Consider the following 27694-nt stretch of genomic DNA (forward strand, 5'->3'; position numbering starts at 1 on the left):
CTCCAGCAGCCATCTTAGGAGAGGAAGGGGAGCCCGACCCCGTCCTTGGGGTCGGGAGCGGCACGGGGGGCTATCACACTGCGGGGACCCGGCGGAACTGCACGGAGGGCACGGATGGCGTCCTCAGTGCATTTAAAAGTGATTAAGGTACTTCTCTTTTTTTTACCTATTTGGGCTCGTAAGTCCTTTAAGTATATGTGTGTTATGTGTTTGGAGCAAAATCTGGTGACTTTATTAACAAGCTTAACGAGTAAGAAAGGTTCTTGTTTTGCTGCTGTGTGGTAAGACTTCTCCCTTAAATATCAGTGGGATTAAACTAAAGTCTATAGATGGTAAATGATATGCTACTACTTCTGAGTTAATGCTAATTTTATGCACATATATGCAGTTTGGAATTGTACCAATCAAATATAGCAGCTGGGAGGGTAGATGAAAGGGAGGTGAAATGGAGGTAGGCACAGTAGCTGGAAGTGTAGGAGAGGTTATCTGCGGGTATGGCACAGGCACTGGGAGGTTAGGTGAGGGTGTGGTGTTATGGGAGTAGGCACAGCTGTTGGGAGGGTAAGTGGGGGTGAGGTGACATTGGGGTAGGCACAGTGGCTGTAAGTGTAGGTGAGGTGACATGGGGCAGCAATAGTGGTGGTGATGGTAAGTGGGGGTGAAGTGACATTGGGGTAGGCACAGTGGCTGTTAGTGTAGGTTAGGGTGAGGTGGCATGGAGGTAGGCACAGTGCCTGTGATGGTAAGTGGGGGTGAGGTGACATTGGGGTAGGCACAGTGGCTGTAAGTGTAGGTGAGGTGACATGAGGCAGCAATAGTGGTGGTGATGGTAGGTGAGGGTGAGGAGACACAGGCGTAGGCACAGCGGAGGTGTTGGTGGGTGATGGTGAGGTGACATGACGGGGGTAGGCACAGTAGTGATGTTGGTAGGTGAGGGTGAGATGACATTGGGGTAGGCACAGTGGCTGTAAGTGTATGGGAGGGTGAGGTGACTTGGGGTAGGCACAGTGAGGTGATGATAGGTGAGAAGACATGGGTGTGGGTACAGCGGAGGTGATGGTGGGTATGGTGACATGACCCGGGTAGGCACAATGGTGGAGAGGGTAAGTAAGGGTGGGGTGACATTAGGGTAGGCACAGTGGCTGTAAGTGTACAGGAGGGTGAGGTTGCATGGGAGTAAGCACAGTAACGGGAATGGTAGGTGGAGGTGAGGTGACATGGAGGGTGGGCACGGTGACTAGGAGGGTAGGTGAATGTCAGGAGTCCTTACATGGAAGTGCTCAGAGTGGCTGGGAGGGTTGGGGATCAGGAGGTTAACACCGGTGATGAGTACAGTGGCCTGCTCACCCGCAAAAGGGAAATCTGTATTTGTACAGAAGCCCCACCCCTCTTCTGTTCTCACTTAGGGCCAGGATTGGGATTATGCAGCAATGAGATGGGCATTGGGCAATATTGTGCGTGTTCTACATTTTGTAGGTGGCGGCCTCTGTGTGTGTGTGTGTGTGTGTGTCCATGTTGTCTAGTCCAATGAACCCAATACATGTGCATTATGTGCTTATAGTAATGGAGACAGTACGGTTTCAGTGCAGGGACTGCATGTGGTTGCTGTTTCACTCACATCATAGCAACTCTCATTATGATCTGATATTACATAGGTGAGGTTTGCATACATTTGCCACATAATAAATGACTATTTCTAAAAGAATGCAGTCCAGGTCTGCCAGAAAACAAACACTTTGCCCTGTCCCCCTGTAAATCATCACCATTTGTTTTCAACAGCAGGCTGTTTAACAGGCTTTTAAAATTGAACATAAGCAAGGGGAAATGGTGCACAAAGATGAATTGATATAGCTGCAGGGAATCTTTTGCTTGACGCCCCCTGGAGGAGTTGTGTGCATGTTGTTTTGACTTTCTGACAGATTGTTAGTTCTGTCGGTGCCAAATCTGTTGGTGTGCTGAATTTGTCAGTGCCGCATCTTTCAGAGCTGAAACCGTTAGGGCTGAATTTGTCAGTGCCGAATCTATTGGTATTGAATCTTTCAGTGCTGAAAAATGTTGGTGCCAAATCTGTTGGCGCTGGAACTGTCAGTGCTGAATTCGTTGATGCCAAATCTCTCAGTGCACAGATGGCAATTACTAGTCCTTCTACAGCCCCGTTTTTAGGGGCGCAACAGCAGGGGGGACGCAGCAGCGGGGAAGCGGTAACTCTCTGTGATCCACATGCTGCACATCTTTTTTTCTTCTTCCATTCGCTACATTATGTTGGCACTGTATCAGGGCCTGCTATATATTGGCGCCCAAATTTCCACTCAGGCACCCAAAGACTGCTATTTTGTATTGGTGCCTATGGCGGCACCCATTTAGTCCTTTTTTCCTACATCATCTCTGGCTACCTACCGTGTTTCCCTGAAAATAAGACACTGTCTTTTGTAAATTTTTGGTCCAAAAGATGTGCTAGGGCTTATTTTTAGAGGATGTCTTATTTTTGGGGGAAACAATGGTAGTTTTCCTATACAAAATGTGTATATTGCATGCCATGCTGAAACACAAGCAGCATGCACATAGCTTGTGGTTTGCAGATATTGGCTCTCACTTGCAAGAAATTGATTCTGCTGATCATGTGGGTAAGAGTCTATTTCATGCAGGCAGAGAACTCTGTCAGCCTCCCCAGAGCCTAGGAAGAGGTGAAGAGCTGCTGATGCTTATCACCACAGATCAGGAGGGCTGGCTCCAACAAAAACACAAATTGCCTGACACATATACAGGACTGTAGAACTCACTGCTGCTCTCCTGTATCCAGGCATTGCATTGAGCGTGACTTGCTGGTGTCATGTGGGGTACTGATAGGGCTTACATTCGGGGGATGTCTTATATTTCAAGCATGCTAGGAATTCCTGCTAGGGCCTATTCTCGGGGGATGTCTTACTTTAGGGGAAACATGGTAGCTGGCTACCTATACTGAAAGAGAGGGGAGCTCTCTGGCTACCTATGCTGGGGGGGGGGTTGTCTGCATCTGGCTACTTATTACTGGAGGTTTCTGTGGATACCTATATTGGGGGGCTGCATCTCAACAGTGTATTAGTCTACAGAGGGTCGGGGGGAGGGGGTAGCGCAATTTTTATCTTCCCATCAGCGCCATAATCTACCTTTTCAATCCCTCCCACAACACAACTTCCCAGAATTTAAAAAATGTCAGTGTGTTGCCACTTTAACAAACCCTGCACCAACTATAAAAACCTTTCCCCTCCCATTTTCTAGCAACCGTGCCTACAGAGACACAGTCAACAATAGCAAGAGATTCCATTCTCTTCCATTCCATTTTCTTCAAAAACAAAAAATAAAATCTCTTTTAATTGCTTTTTTAATGTCTACTCAAGTCTCCTCTGAAAACTATGAAAGAAGTTTTTTCTTCCAGCCGCACAGAGCGAAAACTTTTGAGATTACTTTTAAAGTTAAGTAACTGAATGTATTACAGCGGTGAATCCATAAATGTAAATACAAGTGTCTATTTATATTCACGGCAGGAACCAACACTGCTTGAAACAATTCCACAATTCCTTATATTTTCCAGGGGTTAGAAATCTGAAATTCAGATTATGTTACCGACACATTGTTTTGTGTCTCTTTCTATTGAAATGCAGGCAGGTAATTGTTCAGTGAATGCACTATTTATGGCAGTGTTAAAGTGGTTGGGCAGCCCTGGGATCGCGCCGAACGTTCAGCCGAAGAGCGCTCTGTATCATTCCTCAGCATTGTTCCTTTGACAAATTAAACATTTGGCTCAGCCTTAAAATGGAATACGTGGCCTCGCATTGACCTCCCTATAAATATGTGGGACATAATGTATGCAGATCTTAATATTGCCTCAGATCGACAGTAGCCGGCTGACAAAAATAATAAAGAAGAAAGGAAAGTGTAACCAGTAGTTATATTTGTTATGATTGCTCCAAAGGGAGGGTCTGTGAAAACTGGTTGGTTGCTTACTATCTCTGCTACCAAGGATGGATTTCTAGAGATGCCACAAAGGCCCAGGCCTTGGGTGGCAGTGGCTAAGGGGCGGACAGACCTGGAAGAGGGAATGCTGCATATAGAAGGGGAGGCTGAATATAGAAAAAAGACTACAAACAAGGAGCAACACATGAAAATAGGGAGCTGCTGCTGTGCAAGGGATCGGTATATAACAGAAGTGGGCTACTGTACATGATGGTTACACATGGAACATGGGGGGAGGGGGGGTGCACACGGGTTAGGAGGTGGCGCTGCACATGGAAGGGAAGCCACAAGAAAGTTGGCTTAGGAGTGGAAAAGAGTATAAATCCGGCCTTGTCTACTACCTTAAAGTCCAACTAAAACTTGAAGTTGAACAAGGCAAATTCTGAAAGCAGCTGCATTGATTACCCTGGACTAATATCCTCTGGTCCCTTAAAGGAAACCTGAGGCAGGGGAAAAAGTGAAGTTTTCCTTACCTGGGGCTTCTTCCAAGTCCTCACAGTCTATAAGGTCCCTCTGTTTCCTCCCAATCCCCTTTGTTGTGTGACTGTCCCACCCCCCTAAGCCTCCTGGATTGTATCCCATGGACAGGAGCATTCTGCATAGTTTAAGTGTTTATGAACTACGAGTGCATAGAACGCTCGCGGCCCCGGGAGCATAATCAAGGAGGCCCTGCATGCGCAGTAGCCCGTGACTTAGACTATTCTAGCCAGCGAGCTTTCAAAAGGAGACAGCGACACAATGGAGGGGATCTGGAGGGGGTTAGAAGAAGCCCCAGGTAAATAAAACCTTTTTTCCATGTATGTATATGTACACTGCTGGTGGGATGGGCGAAGGGCAAGCTGAATAACGGCTATCCCTACTGCCGCTCAATCCCCAGCGGCGTAAAATACTATTCCCCCTCCGAGTCATCGCAACACAGAGGGAGATGTATTTCGGAGTTCAGCGATCAACGGAGCCCCAAATAACCGTTACACACCCTGCGCAGTATGAGATTACTGCAACGGCGGTGCATAGTTTCAGTGCTGACTACTGTGTGCCAAATCCACCTGATTCACTTTTATCCCCTGTATCAGTTGTCCTTTAAGAACCAGAGATTTCTTTTTTTATTTCTTTTTTTAAAGAGTAGGTGCAGAACTATTGCACCTGCGCAGTGCGCCGCGGACAACATGGCCATGATTGACAGCGGCGCTTCACGCAGGCGCAGTAAGGACAACCTCGAGGTCGGCCTCTGCACCGTGCGGGGAGCCCGAGATGGCGGCGGAGAGCGGAGCGGTCAGTGAGGGACAGCCGGCTGCTGGAGAAAGCCCCAGGTGAGTAAATCTTTTTTTTAGGTTGGCTGATGATTCCTTTAAAAAAAAAAGGATACTGAAGCTTTGTCGGGGGAGGGAGGGTGTTAGAATTTCAGCGATCTAATGTTTTACGGTTGCTGGGTTTATAATTTATAATGTTACTAGTAGACCTAAGCCCAAAACGGGCTCTAGGTCTGTGTTTAAACCCCGCCTCTCATCCTCCTGTTACTGCCGCCACCGCTGCACAGTCACCGCACATGCAAATATTGACACTTTGGCCAGAATTTTGACATTCTTCACTTAGGGGCATACTGCCAGTGGTTTGACATTAAAGGATACCCAAACTGACATTAGAGTTGGGCCGAACCTCCGATTTTAGGTTCGCGAACTGGGTTCGGGAACTTCCGCGGAAGGTTCGGTTCGCGTTAAAGTTCGCGAACCGCAATAGACTTCAATGGGGATGCGAACTTTGAAAAAAAAAAATTATGCTGGCCACAAAAGTGATGGAAAAGATGTTTAAAGGGGTCTAACACCTGGAGGGGGGCATGGCGGAGTGGGATACACGCCAAAAGTCCCCGGGAAAAATCTGGATTTGACGCAAAGCAGCGTTTTAAGGGCAGAAATCACATTGAATGCTAAATGACAGGCCTAAAGTGCTTTAAAACATCTTGCATGTGTATACATCAATCAGGTAGTGTAATTAAGGTACTGCTTCACACTGACACACCAAACTCACCGTGTAACGCACCGCAAACAGCTGTTTGTGTAGTGATGGCCGTGCTGGACTGGTGCGCACCATGGCGAGAGTGCAGGTTTTGGTGGCTTTACAGCCCATATGGTCGCCTGGCTGATGTAGCTGAATGACAGAACAGTGACTGTCCAGCTGATCAAATTTGGTCTGACCACAATGAAGCAACGACCTTATTATCTTTTGTGTGCCCCCCGAGACACTCATCTAGGCGCCGGTCATTGCTTCATTGTGATACGCAAGCCCCTTCACCACGGCAAGGTAATGATCACGAAGGGGAATGGGCGCATGTACATGCCTTTTCTTTTGTTGTTGCAGCTGCCCGCAGTGCAGCCAGAAAAATTAGGCAGTCATGTACACGCACCAGAAAAATTATTACAGCGGCCGCTGCTAGCAGCGGCCTAAAAAATTCAGCAATCCGCCCGGAGTCCCGGACCCTGTTGGTGGTGGCGGAGAAGGTAGTCAAGTGGCCTGCAGGCAGACATGCTGTGTGGAGGGACTGGGAGCGACTTAGTCTTCTTGGGGCAGGCCAGGCAGCCAGTCACACGGCGTGCAGGCAGAGATGCTGTGTGTGCGGGGACTGACTTAGTCTTGGGGCGAGCAGCAGCCCTCCGGGATCCATGCCTCATTCATTTTGATAAAGGTGAGGTACTTAACACTTTTGTGACTTAGGCGACTTCTCTTCTCAGTGACAATGCCTCCAGCTGCGCTGAAGGTCCTTTCTGACAGGACGCTTGTGGCAGGGCAGGAGAGAAGTTGGATGGCAAATTGGGACAGCTCTGGCCACAGGTCAAGCCTGCGCACCCAGTAGTTCAAGGGTTCCTCATCGCTGTTCACAGCAGTGTCTACATCCACACTTAAGGCCAGGTAGTCGGCTACCTGCCGTTCCAGGCGTTGGTGGAGGGTGGATCCGGAAGGGCTACGGCGAGGCGTTGGACTAAAGAACGTCCGCCTGTCCGACATCACCATGAGATCGCTGGAGCGTCCTGTCTTTGACTGCGTGGACACGGGAGGAGGATTAGTGGCAGTGGTACCTTGCTGGCGTTGTGCTGTCACATCACCCTTAAAGGCATTGTAAAGCATAGTTGACAGCTGGTTCTGCATGTGCTGCATCCTTTCCACCTTCAGGTGAGTTGGTAACAGGTCCGCCACTTTGTGCCTGTACCGAGGGTCTAGTAGTGTTGCCACCCAGTACAGCTCATTCCCCTTGAGGTTTTTTATACGGGGGTCCCTCAACAGACAGGACAGCATAAAAGACGACATCTGCACAAAGTCGGATCCAGTACCCTCCATCTCCTCTTGCTCTTCCTCAGTGACGTCACGTAAGTCAACCTCCTCCCCCCAGCCGCGAACAATACCACGGGAAGGTTGAGCAGCACAAGCCCCCGGCGACGCCTGCTGCGGGTGTTCTCCTGCCGCCGTCCCCTCCTCCTCCTCCTCCCCCAAAGAATTAGAAACACCTTGCTCATAATCCTCTGAGTCTGACTCATCTTCTGCACACGACTTCTCTTCTTCCTCCTCCTCCCCCCTCTGTGCTGCCGCAGGTGTTGAGGAAACAGCTGGGTCTGATGAAAATTGGTCCCATGCCTGTTCCTGCCGTAACGGTTCCTGGTCACGCTCATTCGCAGCTTCATCCGGCACTCTACGCACAGCACGCTCCAAGAAGTAAGCGTAGGGAATTAAGTCGCTGATGGTGCCCTCACTGCGGCTCACCAGGTTGGTCACCTCCTCAAACGGCCGCATGAGCCTGCATGCATTTTTCATCAGTGTCCAGTTGTCGGGCCAGAACATCCCCATCTTCCCAGACTGTTTCATTCTACTGTAGTTGTAGAGGTACTGGGTGACGGCTTTCTTCTGTTCTAGCAGGCGGGAGAACATAAGCAGGGTCGAATTCCAGCGAGTCGGGCTATCGCAAATGAGGCGTCTCACCGGCATGTTGTTTTTCCGCTGATTTTCCGCAAAACGTGCCATGGCTGTGTAAGACCGCCTCAAATGCCCACAGACCTTCCTGGCCTGCTTCAGGACATCCGCTAAGCCAGGGTACTTTGCCACAAATCTTTGAACAACTAGATTCATGACATGTGCCATGCAGGGTATGTGTGTCAGCTTCCCCATATGCAAAGCGGCAAGCAGATTGCTGCCGTTGTCGCACACCACGTTGCCTATCTCCAGGTGGTGCGGGGTCAGCCACTCATCCACCTGTTTCTTAAGAGCAGCCAGGAGAGCTGCTCCAGTGTGACTCTCCGCTTTGAGACAAGACATGTCTAAGATGGCGTGACACTGTCGTACCTGGCATGCAGCATAGGCCCTTCGGAGCTGGGGCTGTGTAGCTGGAGAGGAGAACTGCCACTCAGCCAAGGAGGAGGAGGACAGCGAAGAGCATGTAGCAGGAGGAGAGGAGGTGGCAGGAGGCCTGCCTGCAAGCCGTGGAGGTGTCACAATTTGGTCTGCTGCGCCCTGCTTGCCATCGTTCACCACCAGGTTGACCCAATGGGCTGTGTACGTAATGTAGCGGCCCTGCCCGTGCTTGGCAGACCAGGCATCCGTGGTCAGGTGTACCCTTGACCCAACGCTCTTCGCAAGAGATGACACCACTTGCCTCTCAACTTCACGGTGCAGTTGGGGTATGGCCTTTCTCGAAAAATAAGTGCGGCCTGGCATCTTCCACTGCGGTGTTCCGATGGCCACAAATTTACGGAAGGCCTCAGAGTCCACCAGCCGGTATGGTAACAGCTGGCGAGCTAACAGTTCCGCCACGCCAGCTGTCAGACGCCGGGCAAGGGGGTGACTGGCCGAAATTGGCTTCTTCCGCTCAAACATTTCCTTCACGGACACCTGACTGCTGCTGTGGGCAGAGGAGCAGGAAGCGCTCAAGGGCAGAGGCGGAGTGGAGGAGGGTGCCTGTGAAGGTGGAAGGGAGAAAGCGGCAGAAGCAGATGATGCACCTGAAGGAGGAAGAGGAGAAGGAGGGTGACTTTTCTTTTGTGTGCTGCTGCTGCTTTTGCTCAGGTGGCCATCCCATTGCTGTTTGTGCCTTTTCTACAGGTGCCTTCGTAAGGCACTTGTCCCTACGTGAGTGTTGGCCTTTCCACGGCTCAATTTTTGTTGGCAGAGCGAACAGATGGCTTTGCTCCGATCTGAGGCACACACATTAAAAAATGTCCACACCGCTGAGCCACCCTGGGATGTGGGCACTATGGGGACCTCAGCAGCTGATGCTGAAGGGCAAGTTGGCTGGCTGTACATAGGTGGCGATACATGGTGCCGGACACTGCCACCAGCTGTTTCTGACGAAGAGCTGCCCCAGCTTCTTTCAGCAACTTCTCTCCTCCTACTACTCTCTGACTCCCCCTCTGAACTGTCCCCCTCTTCATCTCCTCTATTGGGAACATACAGAGGATACCTATCATCGTCATCATCGTAATCATCCTGCCCAGCTTCGCTTGCCTCAGACAAATCCAAACATGCACCATCAGTAGGTCCTTCATCCTCCTTACACGTTACATCCATAGTGTTGCCGCGTTACTCAGACATATGAGCTGGTGAAAATTCATCTGGCTGTAACAACAATGGCTGTGCATCAGTGATTTCAACACTAAATAATTCTTGCGAAGTGTCAAATGCAGCGGAAGTGGTGCTAGTAGTAGCGCTGGTGGCTGAGCAAGATGAGGTGTTCTGTGTCGCTAAATACTCAACCACGTCCTGACAATCTTGGGAGGTGATGGGACGTGCCTTCTTCCGAGCACTGTACTGTGGGCCAGGTCCACACGAAATTACATTTACACGACCTCGCGCAGACCTGCCGGGTAGCCTTCCTCTGGCTCTGGCACTACCTCTTCCTCTACCTGTTTTGTCCATATCGGGTATGCACGGAGTGGTATATCACACTGCGTGCACTCACGTAGGTAGGTGGGTTCACTTAACTGCACAGGTATGCGCACTGATGCGGTGGGTTCACTGAACACTACAGGTATACAGTGGCGGGTTCACAGAACAGGTATGCAGTGGCAGGTTCACTGAACAGAACAGGTATGCAGTGGCGGGTTCACTGAACACAACAGGTATGCAGTGGCGGGTTCACTGAACAGTACAGGTATGCAGTGGCGGGTTCACTGAACAGTACAGGTATACAGTGGCGGGTTCACTGAACACAACAGGTATGCAGTGGCGGGTTCACTGAACAGAACCGGTATACAGTAGCGGCTCCACTGAACAGAACAGGTATGCAGTGGCGGGTTCACTGAACAGTACAGGTATACAGTGGCGGGTTCACTGAACAGAACAGGTATACAGTAGCGGGTCCACTGAACAGAACAGGTATGCAGTGGCGGGTTCACTGAACAGTACAGGTATACAGTGGCGGGTTCACAGAACAGGTATGCAGTGGCAGGTTCACTGAACAGAACAGGTATGCAGTGGCGGGTTCACTGAACACAACAGGTATGCAGTGGCGGGTTCACTGAACAGTACAGGTATGCAGTGGCGGGTTAACTGAACAGTACAGGTATACAGTGGCGGGTTCACTGAACACAACAGGTATGCAGTGGCGGGTTCACTGAACAGAACCGGTATACAGTAGCGGCTCCACTGAACAGAACAGGTATGCAGTGGCGGGTTCACTGAACAGTACAGGTATACAGTGGCGGGTTCACTGAACAGAACAGGTATACAGTAGCGGGTCCACTGAACAGAACAGGTATGCAGTGGCGGGTTCACTGAACAGTACAGGTATACAGTGGCGGGTTCACTGAACAGAACCGGTATACAGTAGCGGCTCCACTGAACAGAACAGGTATGCAGTGGCGGGTTCACTGAACAGTACAGGTATACAGTGGCAGGTTCACTGAACAGAACAGGTATACAGTAGCGGGTCCACTGAACAGAACAGGTATGCAGTGGCGGGTTCACTGAACAGTACAGGTATACAGTGGCGGGTTCACAGAACAGGTATGCAGTGGCAGGTTCACTGAACAGTACAGGTATGCAGTGGCGGGTTCACTGAACAGTACAGGTATACAGTGGCGGGTTCACTGAACACAACAGGTATGCAGTGGCGGGTTCACTGAACAGAACCAGTATACAGTAGCGGCTCCACTGAACAGAACAGGTATGCAGTGGCGGGTTCAATAAACAGTACAGGTATACAGTGGCGGGTTCACTGAACAGAACAGGTATACAGTAGCGGGTCCACTGAACAGAACAGGTATACAGTAGCGGGTCCACTGAACAGAACAGGTATGCAGTGGCGGGTTCACTGAACAGTACAGGTATACAGTGGCGGGTTCACAGAACAGGTATGCAGTGGCAGGTTCACTGAACAGAACAGGTATGCAGTGGCGGGTTCACTGAACAGGTATACAGTGGCGTGTTTACTGAACAGAACAGGTATACAGTGGCGGGTCCACTGAACAGAACAGGTATGCAGTGGCGGGTTCACTGAACACAACAAGTATGCAGTGGCGGGTTCACTGAACAGTACAGGTATACAGTGGCGGGTTCACAGAACAGGTATACAGTGGCGGGTTCACTGAACACAACAGGTATGCAGTGGCGGGTTCACTGAACACAACAGGTATGCAGTGGCGGGTTCACTGAACACAACAAGTATGCAGTGGCGGGTTCACTGAACAGTACAGGTATACAGTGGCGGGTTCACAGAACAGGTATACAGTGGCGGGTTCACTGAACACAACAGGTATGCAGTGGCGGGTTCACTGAACAGTACAGGTATGCAGTGGCGGGTTCACTGAACAGTACAGGTATACAGTGGCGGGTTCACAGAACAGGTATACAGTGGCGGGTTCACTGAACACAACAGGTATGCAGTGGCGGGTTCACTGAACAGAACAGGTATGCAGTGGCGGGTTCACAGAACAGGTATGCAGTGGCAGGTTCACTGAACACAACAGGTATGCAGTGGCGGGTTCACTGAACAGGTATACAGTGGCGGGTCCACTGAACAGAACAGGTATGCAGTGGCAGGTTCACTGAACACAACAGGTATGCAGTGGTGGGTTCACAGAACAGGTATGCAGTGGTGGGTTCACTGAACAGGTATGCAGTGGTGGGTTCACAGTACAGGTATGCAGTGGTGGGTTCACAGAACAGGTATGCAGTGTTGGGTTCACTGAACAGGTATGCAGTGGTGGGTTCACTGAACAGTACAGGTATACAGTGGCGGGTTCACTGAACAGAACAGGTATACAGTAGCGGGTCCACTGAACAGAACAGGTATGCAGTGGCGGGTTCACTGAACAGTACAGGTATACAGTGGCGGGTTCACTGAACAGAACCGGTATACAGTAGCGGCTCCACTGAACAGAACAGGTATGCAGTGGCGGGTTCACTGAACAGTACAGGTATACAGTGGCGGCTCCACTGAACAGAACAGGTATGCAGTGGCGGGTTCACTGAACAGTACAGGTATACAGTGGCGGGTTCACTGAACAGAACAGGTATACAGTAGCGGGTCCACTGAACAGAACAGGTATGCAGTGGCGGGTTCACTGAACAGTACAGGTATACAGTGGCGGGTTCACTGAACAGAACCGGTATACAGTAGCGGCTCCACTGAACAGAACAGGTATGCAGTGGCGGGTTCACTGAACAGTACAGGTATACAGTGGCGGGTTCACTGAACAGAACAGGTATACAGTAGCGGGTCCACTGAACAGAACAGGTATGCAGTGGCGGGTTCACTGAACAGTACAGGTATACAGTGGCGGGTTCACAGAACAGGTATGCAGTGGCAGGTTCACTGAACAGTACATGTATGCAGTGGCGGGTTCACTGAACAGTACAGGTATACAGTGGCGGGTTCACTGAACACAACAGGTATGCAGTGGCGGGTTCACTGAACAGAACCAGTATACAGTAGCGGCTCCACTGAACAGAACAGGTATGCAGTGGCGGGTTCAATAAACAGTACAGGTATACAGTGGCGGGTTCACTGAACAGAACAGGTATACAGTAGCGGGTCCACTGAACAGAACAGGTATACAGTAGCGGGTCCACTGAACAGAACAGGTATGCAGTGGCGGGTTCACTGAACAGTACAGGTATACAGTGGCGGGTTCACAGAACAGGTATGCAGTGGCAGGTTCACTGAACAGAACAGGTATGCAGTGGCGGGTTCACTGAACAGGTATACAGTGGCGTGTTTACTGAACAGAACAGGTATACAGTGGCGGGTCCACTGAACCGAACAGGTATGCAGTGGCGGGTTCACTGAACACAACAAGTATGCAGTGGCGGGTTCACTGAACAGTACAGGTATACAGTGGCGGGTTCACAGAACAGGTATACAGTGGAGGGTTCACTGAACACAACAGGTATGCAGTGGCGGGTTCACTGAACACAACAGGTATGCAGTGGCGGGTTCACTGAACAGTACAGGTATGCAGTGGCGGGTTCACTGAACAGTACAGGTATACAGTGGCGGGTTCACAGAACAGGTATACAGTGGCGGGTTCACTGAACACAACAGGTATGCAGTGGCGGGTTCACTGAACAGAACAGGTATGCAGTGGCGGGTTCACAGAACAGGTATGCAGTGGCAGATTCACTGAACACAACAGGTATGCAGTGGCGGGTTCACTGAACAGGTATACAGTGGCGGGTCCACTGAACAGAACAGGTATGCAGTGGCAGGTTCACTGAACACAACAGGTATGCAGTGGTGGGTTCACAGAACAGGTATGCAGTGGTGGGTTCACTGAACAGGTATGCAGTGGTGGGTTCACAGAACAGGTATGCAGTGGCAGGTTCACTGAACAGGTATGCAGTGGTGGGTTCACTGAACAGGTATGCAGTGGTGGGTTCACTGAACAGGTATGCAGTGGTGGGTTCACAGTACAGGTATGCAGTGGTGGGTTCACAGAACAGGTATACAGTGGTGGGTTCACAGTACAGGTATGCAGTGGTGGGTTCGCAGAACAGGTATGCAGCCAGGAACAAGCTAAGCCTAACTAATCTTTCCCTATGAGAGACAGTCTGCAGCAGCTCGCCCTACTCTCACTAATGCAGGCACACGAGTGACCGTAATGGCCGCCGCTGCCTGCCTTATATAAGGGGGGTGGGGCTCCAGGGGCTAGTGTAGCCTAATTGGCTACACTGGGCCTGCTGACTGTGATGTAGAGGGTCAAAGTTGACCCTCCATGTGCATTATGGGGCGAACCGAACTTCCGCAAAGGTTCGCCTGCGGGACGCGAACGCGAACCACGGAAGTTCGCATGGAACCGTTCGCAGGCGAACCGTTCGGCCCAACTCTAACTGACATGTGACACGATGAGTTAGACATGTGTATGTACAGGGCCTAGCACACAAATAACTAGGCTGTGTTCCTTTTTTTCTTTCTCTGCCTGAAAGAGTTAAATATCAGGTATGTAAGTGGCTGACTCAGTCCTGACTCAGACAGGAAGTGACTACAGTGCGACCCTCACTGATAAGAAATTCCAACTATAAAGCACTTTCCTAGCAGAAAATGGCTTCTGAGAGCAAGAAAGATAAAAAGAGGAATTTGTTATCAGTGAGGGTCACACTGTAGTCACTTCCTGTCTGAGTCAGGACTGAGTCAGCCACTTACATACCTGCTATTTAACTCTTTCAGGCAGAGAAAGAAAAAAAGGAACACAGCCTAGTTATTTGTGTGCTAGGCAGTGTACATACACGTGTCTATCTCATGTGACATGTCACTTCGGGTATCCTTTAATGGCTGTGTGTTGATTTTTTTTATTTTTTTTTACGGAGCAGCAAATTTGCACTGACTAGTTCACATTGTATCAAAGGCCCGTATGCAATTCACTTTTACGCCTGAGTCTTCTCCTGGGTCGTATTTTCACACCTGGAGTTCGATTCACGAAAGCGTGATAACTGCTATCACAGCAGTTATCACGCGATGTGCGGCTCGCATTGCTTATCAAGCGAACAGCATTAGTTCACGTGATAAGCGTAGGTTATTGCGCGGTCACATGCGCGCTTCACGTGAAAAGCGCACATGATCGCACGATAGCCTTCGCTTATCACATGAACTAACGCTGTTCGCAATGTGAGCCACACATCGCGTGATAACTGCTGTGATAGCAGTTATCACGCTTTCGTGAATCTCACCCGTGATGGTGTGCAGAAAATGCATACAGAAAAACGCACACAGAAAACTAATAGACAAGTGTGCTTCCAGCCGCAGCTTCTTATTACACTCACTCTGTCCACCGCTGATGGATCAGAATGGGCTCTGCAGACTTCTCCAGCATCACTACAGTACACAGCACATGGGGAGGGGTAGAGAGGTTGGGGGCAATGCGCTGTACACAAGACCCTGCTGCACACTGAATAGGGACGGTCTACAAAACGTTGTATGATTCCTAATCACTGGCTGAGCAGATGCAGTCATTAGAACAATTGTGCAGAGAGCAGAAAGCTTTTTCTCTCCATGCCCTTAATTGTCAGTGACTTAGGACCTTACAGGGCCCCCTGGGCTTCTGACCCCCCCTTGCGGCTGCATCCCTTGCGGGGGCTATTGCTATGCCCCCCAGTACCTCTTCACCAACGTTTGGGTACTTTTTCAACTGTCAAATGCTGGACAAAAAGGGATGAAAATTATCTCCTAGGAAATAGCTCAGGAGAAAAAGTTTATTGCATATGGGCCAAAGTGTCATCTCTTCAGTGTTGTCCCATTAAAGGTATACAATACCTTTAAAAATGTAAGCGGTCACAGCGGTGCACTCACTTTTGTCAGATGCTGTATACGTTATTCAGAAGCAGCGTTCTTACCTGTGACCAGCATGTTACCGGGAAGATCCTCTATGACGCATTTCTCCTCCTTTTCTGCAGAGTGATAATACATGGCATGCACCAGTGAGCTGGCACAGACAGTGAGCAGCAGATGTGCTACCAGTGCCGCCATGGCTGTAGCTGCAGTGTAGCTGTAATGGAAGCCAGTTCAGATGTCACGAATGACGAGACTCACTGGTGACGCTACCACACTGGTTCTCATGGGAAAAGCCACCTGGTTGATATTTGCTTATTAATAATCATTAACAGATCTATAGCTCTGGTGCTCAATTTGAATAATGTCGCTCAGTTAAAAAGTAAAGTTCCCCATCAAAATGACAAAAAAAAGTAGGAATGGACTTGAACCAGGTAGAAATTCAAAAGGAGGTGGGTCCAGCCGTACTAGTTCTAAATTAAAATATACAAATACAGTAGCGTAGTGAACTAAAAACAAAAAGGGTTTTTTTTGAAATTTTTAAAGGATACCCGAGCTGTAGTACATTTTTAAAAATGGGGGGAGCAGGCATGTACAGGGAGCAGTCCTCATGCCTAAAGCTCACCCGTTCTCCTCTGTTCTCTCCTAAATGCCCCTCGAAGTTACTTCTGGGTTGTCCAGGTCAGGGAGTAGTGCGCAGGCGCTGGACTGGCAGAACACATCCTGGCCTGGCAGTGCGTGATTACGTAGTGCGCATGTGCAGAGCGCTCCCGGCTGCATGATCAAGGACCTGGATGACCTAGAAGTAGCCTCAGGGGGCATTTAGGAGAGAACAGAGGAGGGCGGTGAACAGCTAAAGTGTTGTAAAGCAGATATATATGCCCAACTGTAAGACATACACAGACAGACTGCTCCACTTGATATTACGAAGTACCAGACGTGCACGTGTTTTGTTTCAAGTTCAATATTTCTGTGGAGTTTTTGATTATTAGAATATTTGCATATATTATCCTTCCTTGGAGAAATTGTGTTTGGTAGGATGTAGTTGGTTTGTGTGCTACTGAATATAACCCTCCTGGCGGTTAATTAATTGTGCCAAATAGGCAGAAATACATTTTATTTTATTTTTTTTTGTTTTGTTTCATGTAAAGCTACCAGAGTGGTAGCTACATGAAACAACACTAGAGGGCGCATGTGTCCCTCTAGTGCGATCGTCGCCGGCATCAATAGCAAACAGGGGAATGCGTATATAACGCGTTCCCCTGTTTGGCTTTTCCTGTCGCCATGGCGATGATCGGAATGACGTCAGCCGACGTCCTGACGTCAGCCGCCTCCGATCCAGCACTTAGCGCTGCCCGGAAGTCATTGGTCCAGGCAGCGCAGGGCTCTGGCGGCGGGGGGGGGGGGCCCTCTTCCACCGCTGCGTGCAGGCGATCGCAGCGCAGCGGCGGCGATAAAGCTGTACGCGCGGCTAGCAAAGTGCTAGCTGCATGTACAGCACTTTAAATGGAGCTAATCACCCTACCAGGGGCTGAAATATCCTCCGCGGCGGCTTACCCCGAGTTCAGCTCGGGGTTACCGCCAGGAGGGTTGTTAAAGAGACTCTGTAACATTCAAAAGATCCCCTGGGGGGTACTCACCTCGGGTGGGGGAAGCCTCCGGATCCTAATGAGGCTTCCCACGCCGTCCTCTGTCCCACGGGGGTCTCTCCGCAGCCCTCCGAACAGCCGGCGACTGTGCCGACTGTCATTTCAATATTTACCTTTGCTGGCTCCAGCGGGGGCGCTGTGGCGGCTTTCCATTCCGAACTACACGGAAATACCCGATCTCATTCGGGTCCGCTCTACTGCGCAGGCGCAGGAAACTTGCGCCTGCGCAGTAGAGCGGACCCGACGGCGATCGGGTATTTCCGTGTAGTTCGGAGCCGACAGCCGTCAGAGCGCCTGCGCAGGAGCCAGGAAGGTAAATATTGACGTCACCGGTGCCCGGACTCCACGGAGGGCTGCAGCGAGACCCCTGACGGATGGAGGACGGCGTGGGAAGCCTCATTAGGATCCGGAGGCTTCCCCCACCCGAGGTGAGTACCCCCCAGGGGATCTTTTTATGTTACAGTTCCTCTTTAAAGGGGACCTGAACTCAGAACATCCTCTGTGGTCTAAAAGATACACAACGGCATAATAACCTTTAAAGAGAACCCCAGGCGGGTATTTGAAATCTTAAGAGACCACAGAGGCATGTCCTGTGTATAATGACATGCCTCTGGGACTCGCTATTGCCGCCTCTAGTCCCCCCCCCCCCCCCTCCCCGGGGTCTACTGTGCCCCCCTGTAAAAAGCGCTAGCGCTTGTCGCTAGCAGTCTATTTACCTTCTGTATGTCATTCAATGTGCTTGAAGGAGACAAAAGGAGAGCCCAATATAGTGTAGTATCTCAGTGACAATTAGTCAGGTGTACAACAAAGTAATGGTTATACTCACAAACGTGGGTCGCCACAAAGGCAACCACTGGGTAAGCGGGCGGGGAGAATTATAACCTGACTTCGCTCAGGTTTAAGAAGTCGCTCTCTGTAGACAGGAAGGAATGGGGATACACCCCTCCACCAAGGGTGGACTAGACAATTTGTAAAGCAGTAACACAGAGGCGCCAAGTAGAGTAAAATCGATTAAAAACTGTTTAAAAGGGGGAAGTTGGTGGACTCACCTCCCTCGTAGAAAGAAAGACTGGACACAGTGGACAATGGGACGTTACTCACAGTATAAAGTAACTTTTTATTAAAAGCTCCAGAGTTGCAACGCGTTTCACGGGTCACAATCCCGCTTCATCAGGCAAACATTTTTTGAGGGCACAAAATCGGGTCAATGGCCTGGCTGAGCGCCTTATTCTATGTGCGCTCTCCTGCCTCTGTCCCCGCCGCTGCCCGCCTCCTGTGAGCTTCCTCCAATCGGAAGCTAAGCCGCGACCTGGGAAGTACATACAGATGAGGGGGAATTAGACAGGCTAAACTCCCTAAATACATACAGGGTGCATTGCTTTCCTTCTATCCTGTGCAAGAGATCAGTTCAGTATTTACAGTATATGTTCAAAACTCCTCTTCCCTGATAAAAGGACACTTTTGCCTTTGAAACTTAGTATATTTGTCCTTATGTACAACCTTGTTGTTCCATCATATTTATTCTAAACCTTGACTGGCATCTGTTTGTACTAGCCCATGACTGACAGTATCCTGTAAGGACACGCATATACGTTGCAAATCACATGATAAAACATGAATCTGTTTACCATTATGATGATTAGAAATTAAATAAAATTATATGTACTCATCAATGGTATTTCTTTTCCATTTTTGATTTAGTACTAATATACTCTTTAAAGTTTGCTGAAATACTTTTCTGTTCATATTAGTTATTAACATAGTACGTCCAGGAATGCATTGACGTTCTAATGCCTAATACACACAATGAGATTTTCTGGCAGATTTACTGCCAAGTCGACTATTTCTAGCATATCCGATCTGATTTCCAATCAATTTTCCATTCATTTCTATGGAAAATTGATCGGAAATCAGATCGGACATGCTGGAAATGTCGATCTGGCAGTAAATCTGGCTGAAAATCTTATCGTGTGTATTAGGCATAAGACAGGGCATAATTTTTTCTACTCCTGTTTTGCCCAGTCAGACATTCGATTAGACAAAAATGTCATATTAATCCTAACTTGAAATGGATTTAAACATCTGTGATATTAAGCGCTGACATTGATCAAAAGATTTATCTGCAATGCTGGTCTTTAGTTTGTCATAAAATAATTGATCGTTAAATCGATCGTGATATTGATTGAAAACAAAATTGAGCGATAATTGAATAGTGGATGGCCAACTTAAGTCTCGGAACATCTGGGAGTGGCTTGTTCTCTGCTGGTATCACCCATGGTCATCAAGTGGACCCCTTTTGCCTTTCTGCTCATAAGTGGGATTGTTGGTTTAGTCTGACTCCTCCTCCCTACTCTGTATAATGAACACAAACGCATGGCTAAGCTGAGCATTTCTGTTTATTGCACAATGCTAAAGTGTAGCCAGGCACCAAGGAAAATTAGGCGCAGGGAAACTGTTGATAGAAGAATATTGGTACATTTACCGATATGCTATTGTTTAAAGTCTTAATTTTCGATAGCATAATATTAGTGAAGTAGTTTACCCAAGCCCGTTTAAAAACAGGCTCAGGGTCTTTTCACGCCACCGACACCAGTCAGTGCGCATGCATGCACCCGTCTGCCATGCACACACGTTCGCGCTCCCGTCCGCCAGGCTCCCCGGCCTCCTGTCCCAACGGCTGTCTGTCCTGCACATGCGCAGTAGCCAGGGCCAGATTTAGGGCAAGGCAACCTAGGCCATGGCCTAGGGTACCATAAGAGCAAGGCCACCAAAGCAGCAGGGTGAACTTATGCAGCATTTGCAAGCTTGCAAATTATGCAATGCAGGGAGATCAGGCGAGCGCCTGACCATGGTACTCTGCTGCCAGCGGCCTGTGCAGTGGCCACCTTGCTCTCTGCAAGTTTGCATTGTGGCCAGCAGCTATGGACTTGGGCAGCATTGGAGATAGAGGGGAAGAGGAAGCTTCTGCACTGGAGATGAGCTGAGAATTGCGTGCCACTGATGGCTGCTGTGGTGTGAAGGTGAGCTGGCTACCTCTTCTGAAAGGGGGGGAGTGGGAAAAGGAGGGATTAAGGGAGTCATCTGGCTACCTATACTGGAGGGGAGGTCAACAGGTTACCTATACTAGAGGGAAGGGGGGAGGGGTCATCTGGCTACCTATACTGAAGAGGGGCGGCTGGTGACAGTGGCCTTGAGCTGTAAAGAGTACAAATCCGGCCCTGGCAGCAGCGCAACACACAGACACAGGAACAGGATGACGCAGGGACACGGATATTATTAGAAAGGATGTTACAGATGCACTATATATCTAAACCTAACTCTACACTTACACAGAACTCTCCCACATGACGGCCAACCCTTACCGCCCCTCCCCCTCACACAAACACTCTTCCTGAGGCCTAAGTCCTAATCCCCCCAAAGAAACCCTTCTTGACATCTAACCCTAACCGCCCCCCTCTTCTCAAAGCACCTTCCTGACACCTAACCCTAACTGCCCCCCCCCCCCCCCCAGCACAAACCCTCCTTCTGATGCCTAAACCCCGCAAAAAACAATAATTATAGGGCTCCAAATTATGCACTGCCGGACACCTGAACTCTGCTGCTAAAACAATAAAAACCCAGAAAAAAAACATTGGCACAGGAATTTCCCCTTTGGCACCAGCTTGCCGATATTTTCAATAAAAGTCAATGGCGGCGTCCAATTTGTCTGATACCAGTCAGGCCATACCTGTACATATGACCACCTTATAATGTCTGCAGCTGACTGGAGAGTGCTGTAGCCAGTCTGTACCCCTGCACACTCCTGCTAGCTGTGCAGAATAATATCTACTGCTGAAAACAAGACACACATTTCAAACACTCTCCAAAGAATGCAAAAATGAATTCTACAGATAATACATCTGGAGTGTTTTCTCAGATAATCCCTCTTCCACTCAGAAGAAATACAGTATACAATATTACACAGACATCCAATCCAAAAATAAATCATGTTAATAGCGCTTCCATATGTGCTGTGTACTCCCACTGCACAACTCCAGCTACTCATTAATAGACTTCCTAGAGGCAATGAGAAAAATGATATGTCTCTATTCAAACAGCACTCTAGTAAAGAGGAACTCTGCCTAGTATAATGCATGCTTAAATGGTAATATTTTGCTATTATTAAGCAAATCTAGCCGCCACACCCCTCCCACTCAAATTTTTGGCTCAGGCAGCCACAAGAGATAATAATGTTAACATTTACACAGGCCCATGATGAGTGAGACGACTTCCTCAGGCAGCAGAAGTCTGGGGGCAGCACCAGGCAGAAACAGGAAGTGAAGAGAGTGCCTGGCCAACCTATACTGGGGGCAACTGTACCTAGCTACCAACACTGGGAGCACCTATACCTGGCTACCTAACTATATGGGGCTCTGTGTTGCCAACCTTTCACGTTATTTTTTTTACTAACAAAGATATAAAAATTTATTTACAAAGGATATCTTTCACTGATAAAAAAAAACCCTGCGCAGCATGCCGAAAAATGGTCATGGTCACTCAACAGAATGTGGGCGTGGTCACGGGTGGGGCCAAATATACATGACCTTAGCAGTGCTGTAAAAGGTCTGCCGGGGAACTTTGAGCTCTGCCATAGTGTTTCCCCAAAAATTACATGTAATCTGACAGCATTTCACCAGAAGTACGAGCGGGAGATCTGTGCGCCGCTGCTCTGGTCTAGTCAGTGACATCACGAGACCAGCGGCGCACAGATCTTCCTCTAGCGCCGGGTATAGGAGGTAGTGTTCTGCTGCGCCTGCCGCCCGCTGACACACCCCAATTCTGGAGGGGGGAGCCAGGAAGGGGGAGCCCCAAAGTGAGGAAAGGGGGGGGGAGATGGCCCCCCTTCCCCGCCGCTGTGCCCACAGCTCCCCCTTCACTGCGCTGCCACTCCAGGGCAGCCTTTCCCCCCTGACCACGGGTCCTCAGTCCACAACTCCAGATCCGCTGGAATGCAATGATGTGTCAGCTTGTTAATATTACAGAGCCACAATAATCCAACATGCATACAGACTGTTTTGAACTGATTGATCCTCATCAGTGCATGGTATGGATTAATGTGGCTCTATGGGGTAGGATTTGAAACACCCAGAGGAACTGAGTTTTAAACATTTACAAGCTAGATTGAATGTTTTAATGCCTCTGCTCAGTGGCAGCCAGGGCCGGTTTGCCCATGAGGCGGGTTCCTCAGGCGGCAAAGTCTGGGGGGCGGCACCCGCCTAGCCGTGGGTGTGTGGGGCCGCCGAAGGGGTAGCGGGCAGGAAGGGGGTATTGGGCACAGCAGCGGTAAGGGGGGTTGGACCCCCGTCTTCCTCACCTGGGTCCCCCGATCTGTGCTCCCCCCCCATCATGTCACATGTTTGTTGCCTCGGGTACACTTTAACACAATTGTTTATAATTCAACATTCCAGAAACATAATTTAAAACCTTTAATTCCAAAACTTGAGCACAACCTGTGCAGTAGCAGACAAATGCCCAGTCTCCAGTTCCCGACCGGTTTCAGCTCTCCGCCAAAACCGGCTCTCTCTCCCTGACGACTGTGGAGAGCCGAAACCGGTCGGGCACTGGAGACTGGGCATTTGTCTTCTACTGCAGAGTGGTTATAGTGTATTGATACAAGACATGTTACACATCGAAGGGTCCCTGTCATAAAGGCCCTCGATGTGAGTATATGTATACTTTTTTTATTGTTCTTACTGTTGAATAAATGGGTTACTTTTAATGATATTTTGGTGACCATTTGTTTTTTATTACTGTCTTGGTGAAGGTCACCTTATCTGTGTTTTAGAGCACTATTGGTGACTGCAGAGATCCATCTTATACCAAGCGCTGAGGATTGTGTTTTACTGTACTTTTGATAATGAAACTTAGCCACAATGGGGGCCCGGAGGTTCGTTCCAGGACAGTGTGGGCACAGGGCGGCTATTATTTCAGGTTTCTTTTAAACATTTACAGACTAGATTGAATGTTTTGTTGCCTCTGATCAGTGGCAGCTTAATAAGTATCCCAAAGTTAGAAAAAGGTCAATAGTGCATGTATTTTATCTCTCCCTGCCCTCAGAAGTTGTATTCTGCCAGGAAAACTTTTATGGCTGTAGTTTGCTTATCAGTGATGTTTACTATATTCCCTACAAGGTACCGGCAAGACAGAAGCTGTCACTTCCATGCCTAGAAATTAACTCACCAAAATAAAACAAGTAAAACAGCTTAGTTATTAACCTCCCTAGCGGTATGATTATTTCCAGATTTTAGGGTCTTTTCTGAACATTTCACACCCTAAAATCAGGAAAACAATCATGCTGTCAGGAAGCCAGCAGCAGCCCCTGCTCTCACTCACCTCCCTGGGCTCCAACGCTGCAATTTTATCTCCATCAACCTGATGGCGCTGTAACACTTTGGTGAGATCAATGACAGTGATCTCACCAGAATGACTCAGAGCCTCCGAGGACAGGAAATAGAAGGGCTACCAACATCTGGATCACCCAGGAGGTATGTAAAAGCTCTCGACTGCCTCCATTTACTTCCATTAAGCCTCCGGCGGCTAGCCCGAGCTCGGCTCGGGATTACCGCCAGGGAGGTTAATATGTTTTGCACTGTACATACACATTTATCTCATCATGTCACCTCGGGTACACTTTAAAGTGGTCTGAAACACATCATTTCTTCTTTGCTCTAAAAGATTCTTTACAGCATATTATATACTACCACCATTTTTTTTATTACTAGAACAGCATTCAACTAGTTAAACACAGGACTTGCAAGCTCCCTGCAGGGAAAGCTGGACACATCTGTACTTGAGATAACATTATCTTGTGTTTACGTAATTGTATTAAGTGAGGAATGTAAACATTCTCTGGCAATTTTGACACTCCAGAACACAGACAGATACTCAGCATTTCTGGGTACAATATGAATACACCAGTTATGAATGAAATGCAAGGTCAGCTCTCAGAGCAAAAAAATTGTACTTTGGGAACTTGTCATTTCTAAATGAATAATAATACTTATTCACAAAAGCAAATTTGATAACTGTATGGGATATAAACAGTAGGAAAACATGTTTTTATTGAATATTATGTCAGATTTTGATGCTGCTTTAATGCAATTGTTTATAATTCAGCACTCCAGAAACATAATTTAAAACCTTTTTTATTCCATCATATAATTTCAATACTTGAGCACAACTATACAGCACATAGTAAAGTAACAAGGCAAGAAAGGTGCCTGGACTTCCCTTGTTCTGACACAAGAGGAATCTATAAGTACTATGGCATTTACAAAAAACTCCCCAAAAAGGTAGCATATTAAACTGCAAGAACAGTCAGCAAAAAATGACAATTGGTTCCCATTTTTCAGTACAGCTAAGTCAGAAAATAATTACATCAGATGCCCTTGTGTAGCAACGACCAGGAATCTAGACAGCGGCGGCGGAGTCTGTGATCAGTGCGAATCAACAAGTTTGTAATATGAGGCTGTAAACGACAAAGTGCTGATTACTTTATTGGCAGGATGAGATCCGCTGGCAGTACTTAGTCCATCAATCCAAAACAGATCTTTGCATTTTTGAGTAAGCAGGCTGAATTAGTCATTGGTTTGTAATAACTTCACTTGGGGACAAATGTCGTCATCTCTAGAGGACTCTTATTAGGAGCATATGAACGCCTCAGCAAATCCCGCCCCCTGCTGTCTCCTATTTGACTTCTGTTTATTTTCCATTACAGTACGGCATGGTGGCAGAAGAGCCCAGAGACAGAGAGACAAGGAGATTCAGCCCAGCAGAGTCCAGCTATTACTAAGTATGAAGAACAAGTGATCGACAGGGGATTCAAGTAATAGTCCTTCTAACATTTGTGTATGGATCCACTACTATACCCTAAAAAAGAACTGTTTACGGTCAGATCTTTAGTTCCTGTCCAGTTTCTAACTTTCACCTCACTCTCTCACTTCTGATGAGTCATGCTGTCTGCTCTAGTGTGTGCAGAAACAAGACAGCTGTTCTGTGTGTTCAGTACTGTCTCTGGGAGTGAGCACTGACTCATCAGAAGTGAGAAAAAAGAGAGAACAGAGCTGCAAATATGACCATGCTATGGTGAAATTTCAACATGGTTTTTGTCTGCCTGACTTAGGATGGGACCACAGTTGTCCATGCGAAAAGGGCGTGCACAGTTTCCCACACGTAACTCCTTGCACATGCTGAGCGTTTCTGTGCATTCAATTTTAAAGGAAAAACGCACACAAGGTGCAATTTTATGTTACGGTTATCAAGCCTTTTCTGTGAATTAGGAGAAAATGTTTAGGTTTTTAATAGAAAACAAAACCTCTCTTGAAACATATTTTAACATATTCAGAGCTCAGAGGCATTGCTTGGAAAGCAGCCCCCACAGACACAAGGTAGGGCTCTAGATTCCCCCAAGTACTTATCCCCCTCCAATACAGGGCTTGCCCCCCCCTGGAGCAGGTGTTGTTTTGGCCACACTAGTTTTCTGTAGGGCGGTCATGGTGATCACATCTGATGATTCCCCTGGCAATGGAGGTCACCATGTATGAAGAGAGCGTGGCCCATAGGGGAAGCCTCATCAGGGCCCCATGATTTGTTCTTACACCCCTGCCAGAGCTGCTCCTATCATATTACAGAAACAGCCCTGGAGGTGGTGATTTCCCAATAGCACCACTTTCTGCCTCCACTCAGTAAACCAATTTTGGAAAGCCCAATCTGGGGATGGCTTTGGGCTGGAATCAGGAAGGTCAATCAGGAAGGTTCTTCTGTCACTTCTGGTTACGTTCTGGTCTTTGTAGTTCCAGTTCACTGAGATGAGTCCAGGTCTACAAGACTAGTCTGCAAGGCTCTGCACATCAATAACCATTGAATACTGATTTTAGATTGCTTGGGTTAACATGTACGGCTGATACATTGAACCTATCCCTGAAATAAGTTAACAGTGGATTTTTTCCTATATACAGTTTTCTGGGTCACATTCCTTGTTGTCCATGAGCGATGGGCAGGCAGTGCCATTGTTGGCCGGGTTCATGCGTACGTATCGGGTTCGAGCCTTCATTCCACTGGATCCGCAGCTACCTTTGCAGAGACCCCAAGGAGACCAGACAGAAACCTCGCAGTCCAGAGGGGTTTCTGAAACAAGCAAGGGAGAGAGTGTAAGAAGCACAAAGCAAACACATTAGCACACAGGCAAGGCTGGGTTTATACTTTTTCCGCCCCTAAGCCAACTTTTTTGTCTCTCCCCTTCAGGAAAGGTCACAAAGGCCCAGGCCTTAGGTGGCTGCAGCCTGAGGGATCGCCTGGACCCGGAAGAGAAGGAAAAAGGGGGCTGCAAACGGAAAACAACACATGGAAGAGGGGTGCTGCTGCCCATCAGAGCTATAAATGAAAGTCTGCTGCAAATAGATAGTTCACATGGAATGGGCAGGCTGCATATGGAATGTGGGTGATGCTACTGCACAAAGAAGGGGAGGAGCAAGGAAGTTGGCCTAGGGCAGTGATCTGCACCCTTGGCTATCCAGCTGTTTAGGAACTACAAGTCCCACAATGCATTTGACTTTATGAATCATGACTGTGGCTGTCAGACTCCTGCAATGCATTGTGGGACTTGTAGTTCCTTAACAGCTGAAGAGCCAAGTTTGCAGATCCCTGGCCTAGGGGCACTAAAAGTATAAATCCAGCCTTGCTCCCTTTTCATATGCAGCAGTCCCTTTTTAATGTACAGCATCCAATTATCGGTGAGTAGAACAACAGCACACAAATATAGCAACCTTGCTGTATTAAGGTATGACAAGGAAACGCACTACTAGTTTCGGGCGAAGCCCTTCATCAGGTACAGCATCTCCCTTCAGTTATATACAGATCCCTTGGGCAGCAGCTCCCTATTTCCATCTGTTGCTCCTAAGTTGTAACCTCTATATTCCAGTTCCAGCCTCTTCATGTACAGCAATCCCTCTTCCATGTCCAGCCGCCTCATGACCAGCTGCTGCCTAAAGCGTGGACCTTGGTGGCCTTTCCATACATCCGGCCCTATATATAGGACATAGACCTCAAAAAGCAATATTTGTATATTCAGCATCTTGCAGGAAGGCTGAAGGAGACTAAAGTACACTACAAAGCAGTTTATTTGCTTAGGCTGGAGAACATCAGTGATCTTATTGTTAACTCACATATACTGGAGTATGTGACTGTATATCTTTACACGCATTTCGTATCATAGTGTTTGGACGCTATCTACTTTTTCTTATGTGCAACATAAACACTTGTAATTGTGTGA

At 48.4% G+C, this 27694-nt stretch overlaps 2 protein-coding genes across 4 annotated transcripts in view; both read right to left on the bottom strand.

The window, feature by feature from the left end:
* The window catches only part of LOC137555712 (transmembrane emp24 domain-containing protein 11-like), a 53725-nt gene extending 37791 nt beyond the window's left edge, over window positions 1-15934 (bottom strand). Inside the window, exon 1 of the mRNA XM_068271591.1 lies at window positions 15802-15934. Coding sequence (XP_068127692.1) covers window positions 15802-15934 — 133 coding nt within the window. The remainder of the gene's footprint in view (window positions 1-15801) is intronic.
* An 8646-nt stretch (window positions 15935-24580) lies between these two features.
* SPON2 (spondin 2) overlaps window positions 24581-27694 on the bottom strand; it is a 40229-nt gene continuing 37115 nt past the window's right edge. For all 3 annotated transcript variants that reach the window (XM_068275590.1, XM_068275582.1, XM_068275572.1), the window contains one exon: window positions 24581-26550. In XM_068275590.1, the coding sequence (XP_068131691.1) occupies window positions 26372-26550 (179 nt within the window). In that variant the 3' untranslated portion in view covers window positions 24581-26371. The remainder of the gene's footprint in view (window positions 26551-27694) is intronic.

This window comes from Hyperolius riggenbachi, chromosome 1 (genome assembly GCF_040937935.1).
Source record: "Hyperolius riggenbachi isolate aHypRig1 chromosome 1, aHypRig1.pri, whole genome shotgun sequence".
NCBI lineage: Eukaryota > Metazoa > Chordata > Amphibia > Anura > Hyperoliidae > Hyperolius > Hyperolius riggenbachi.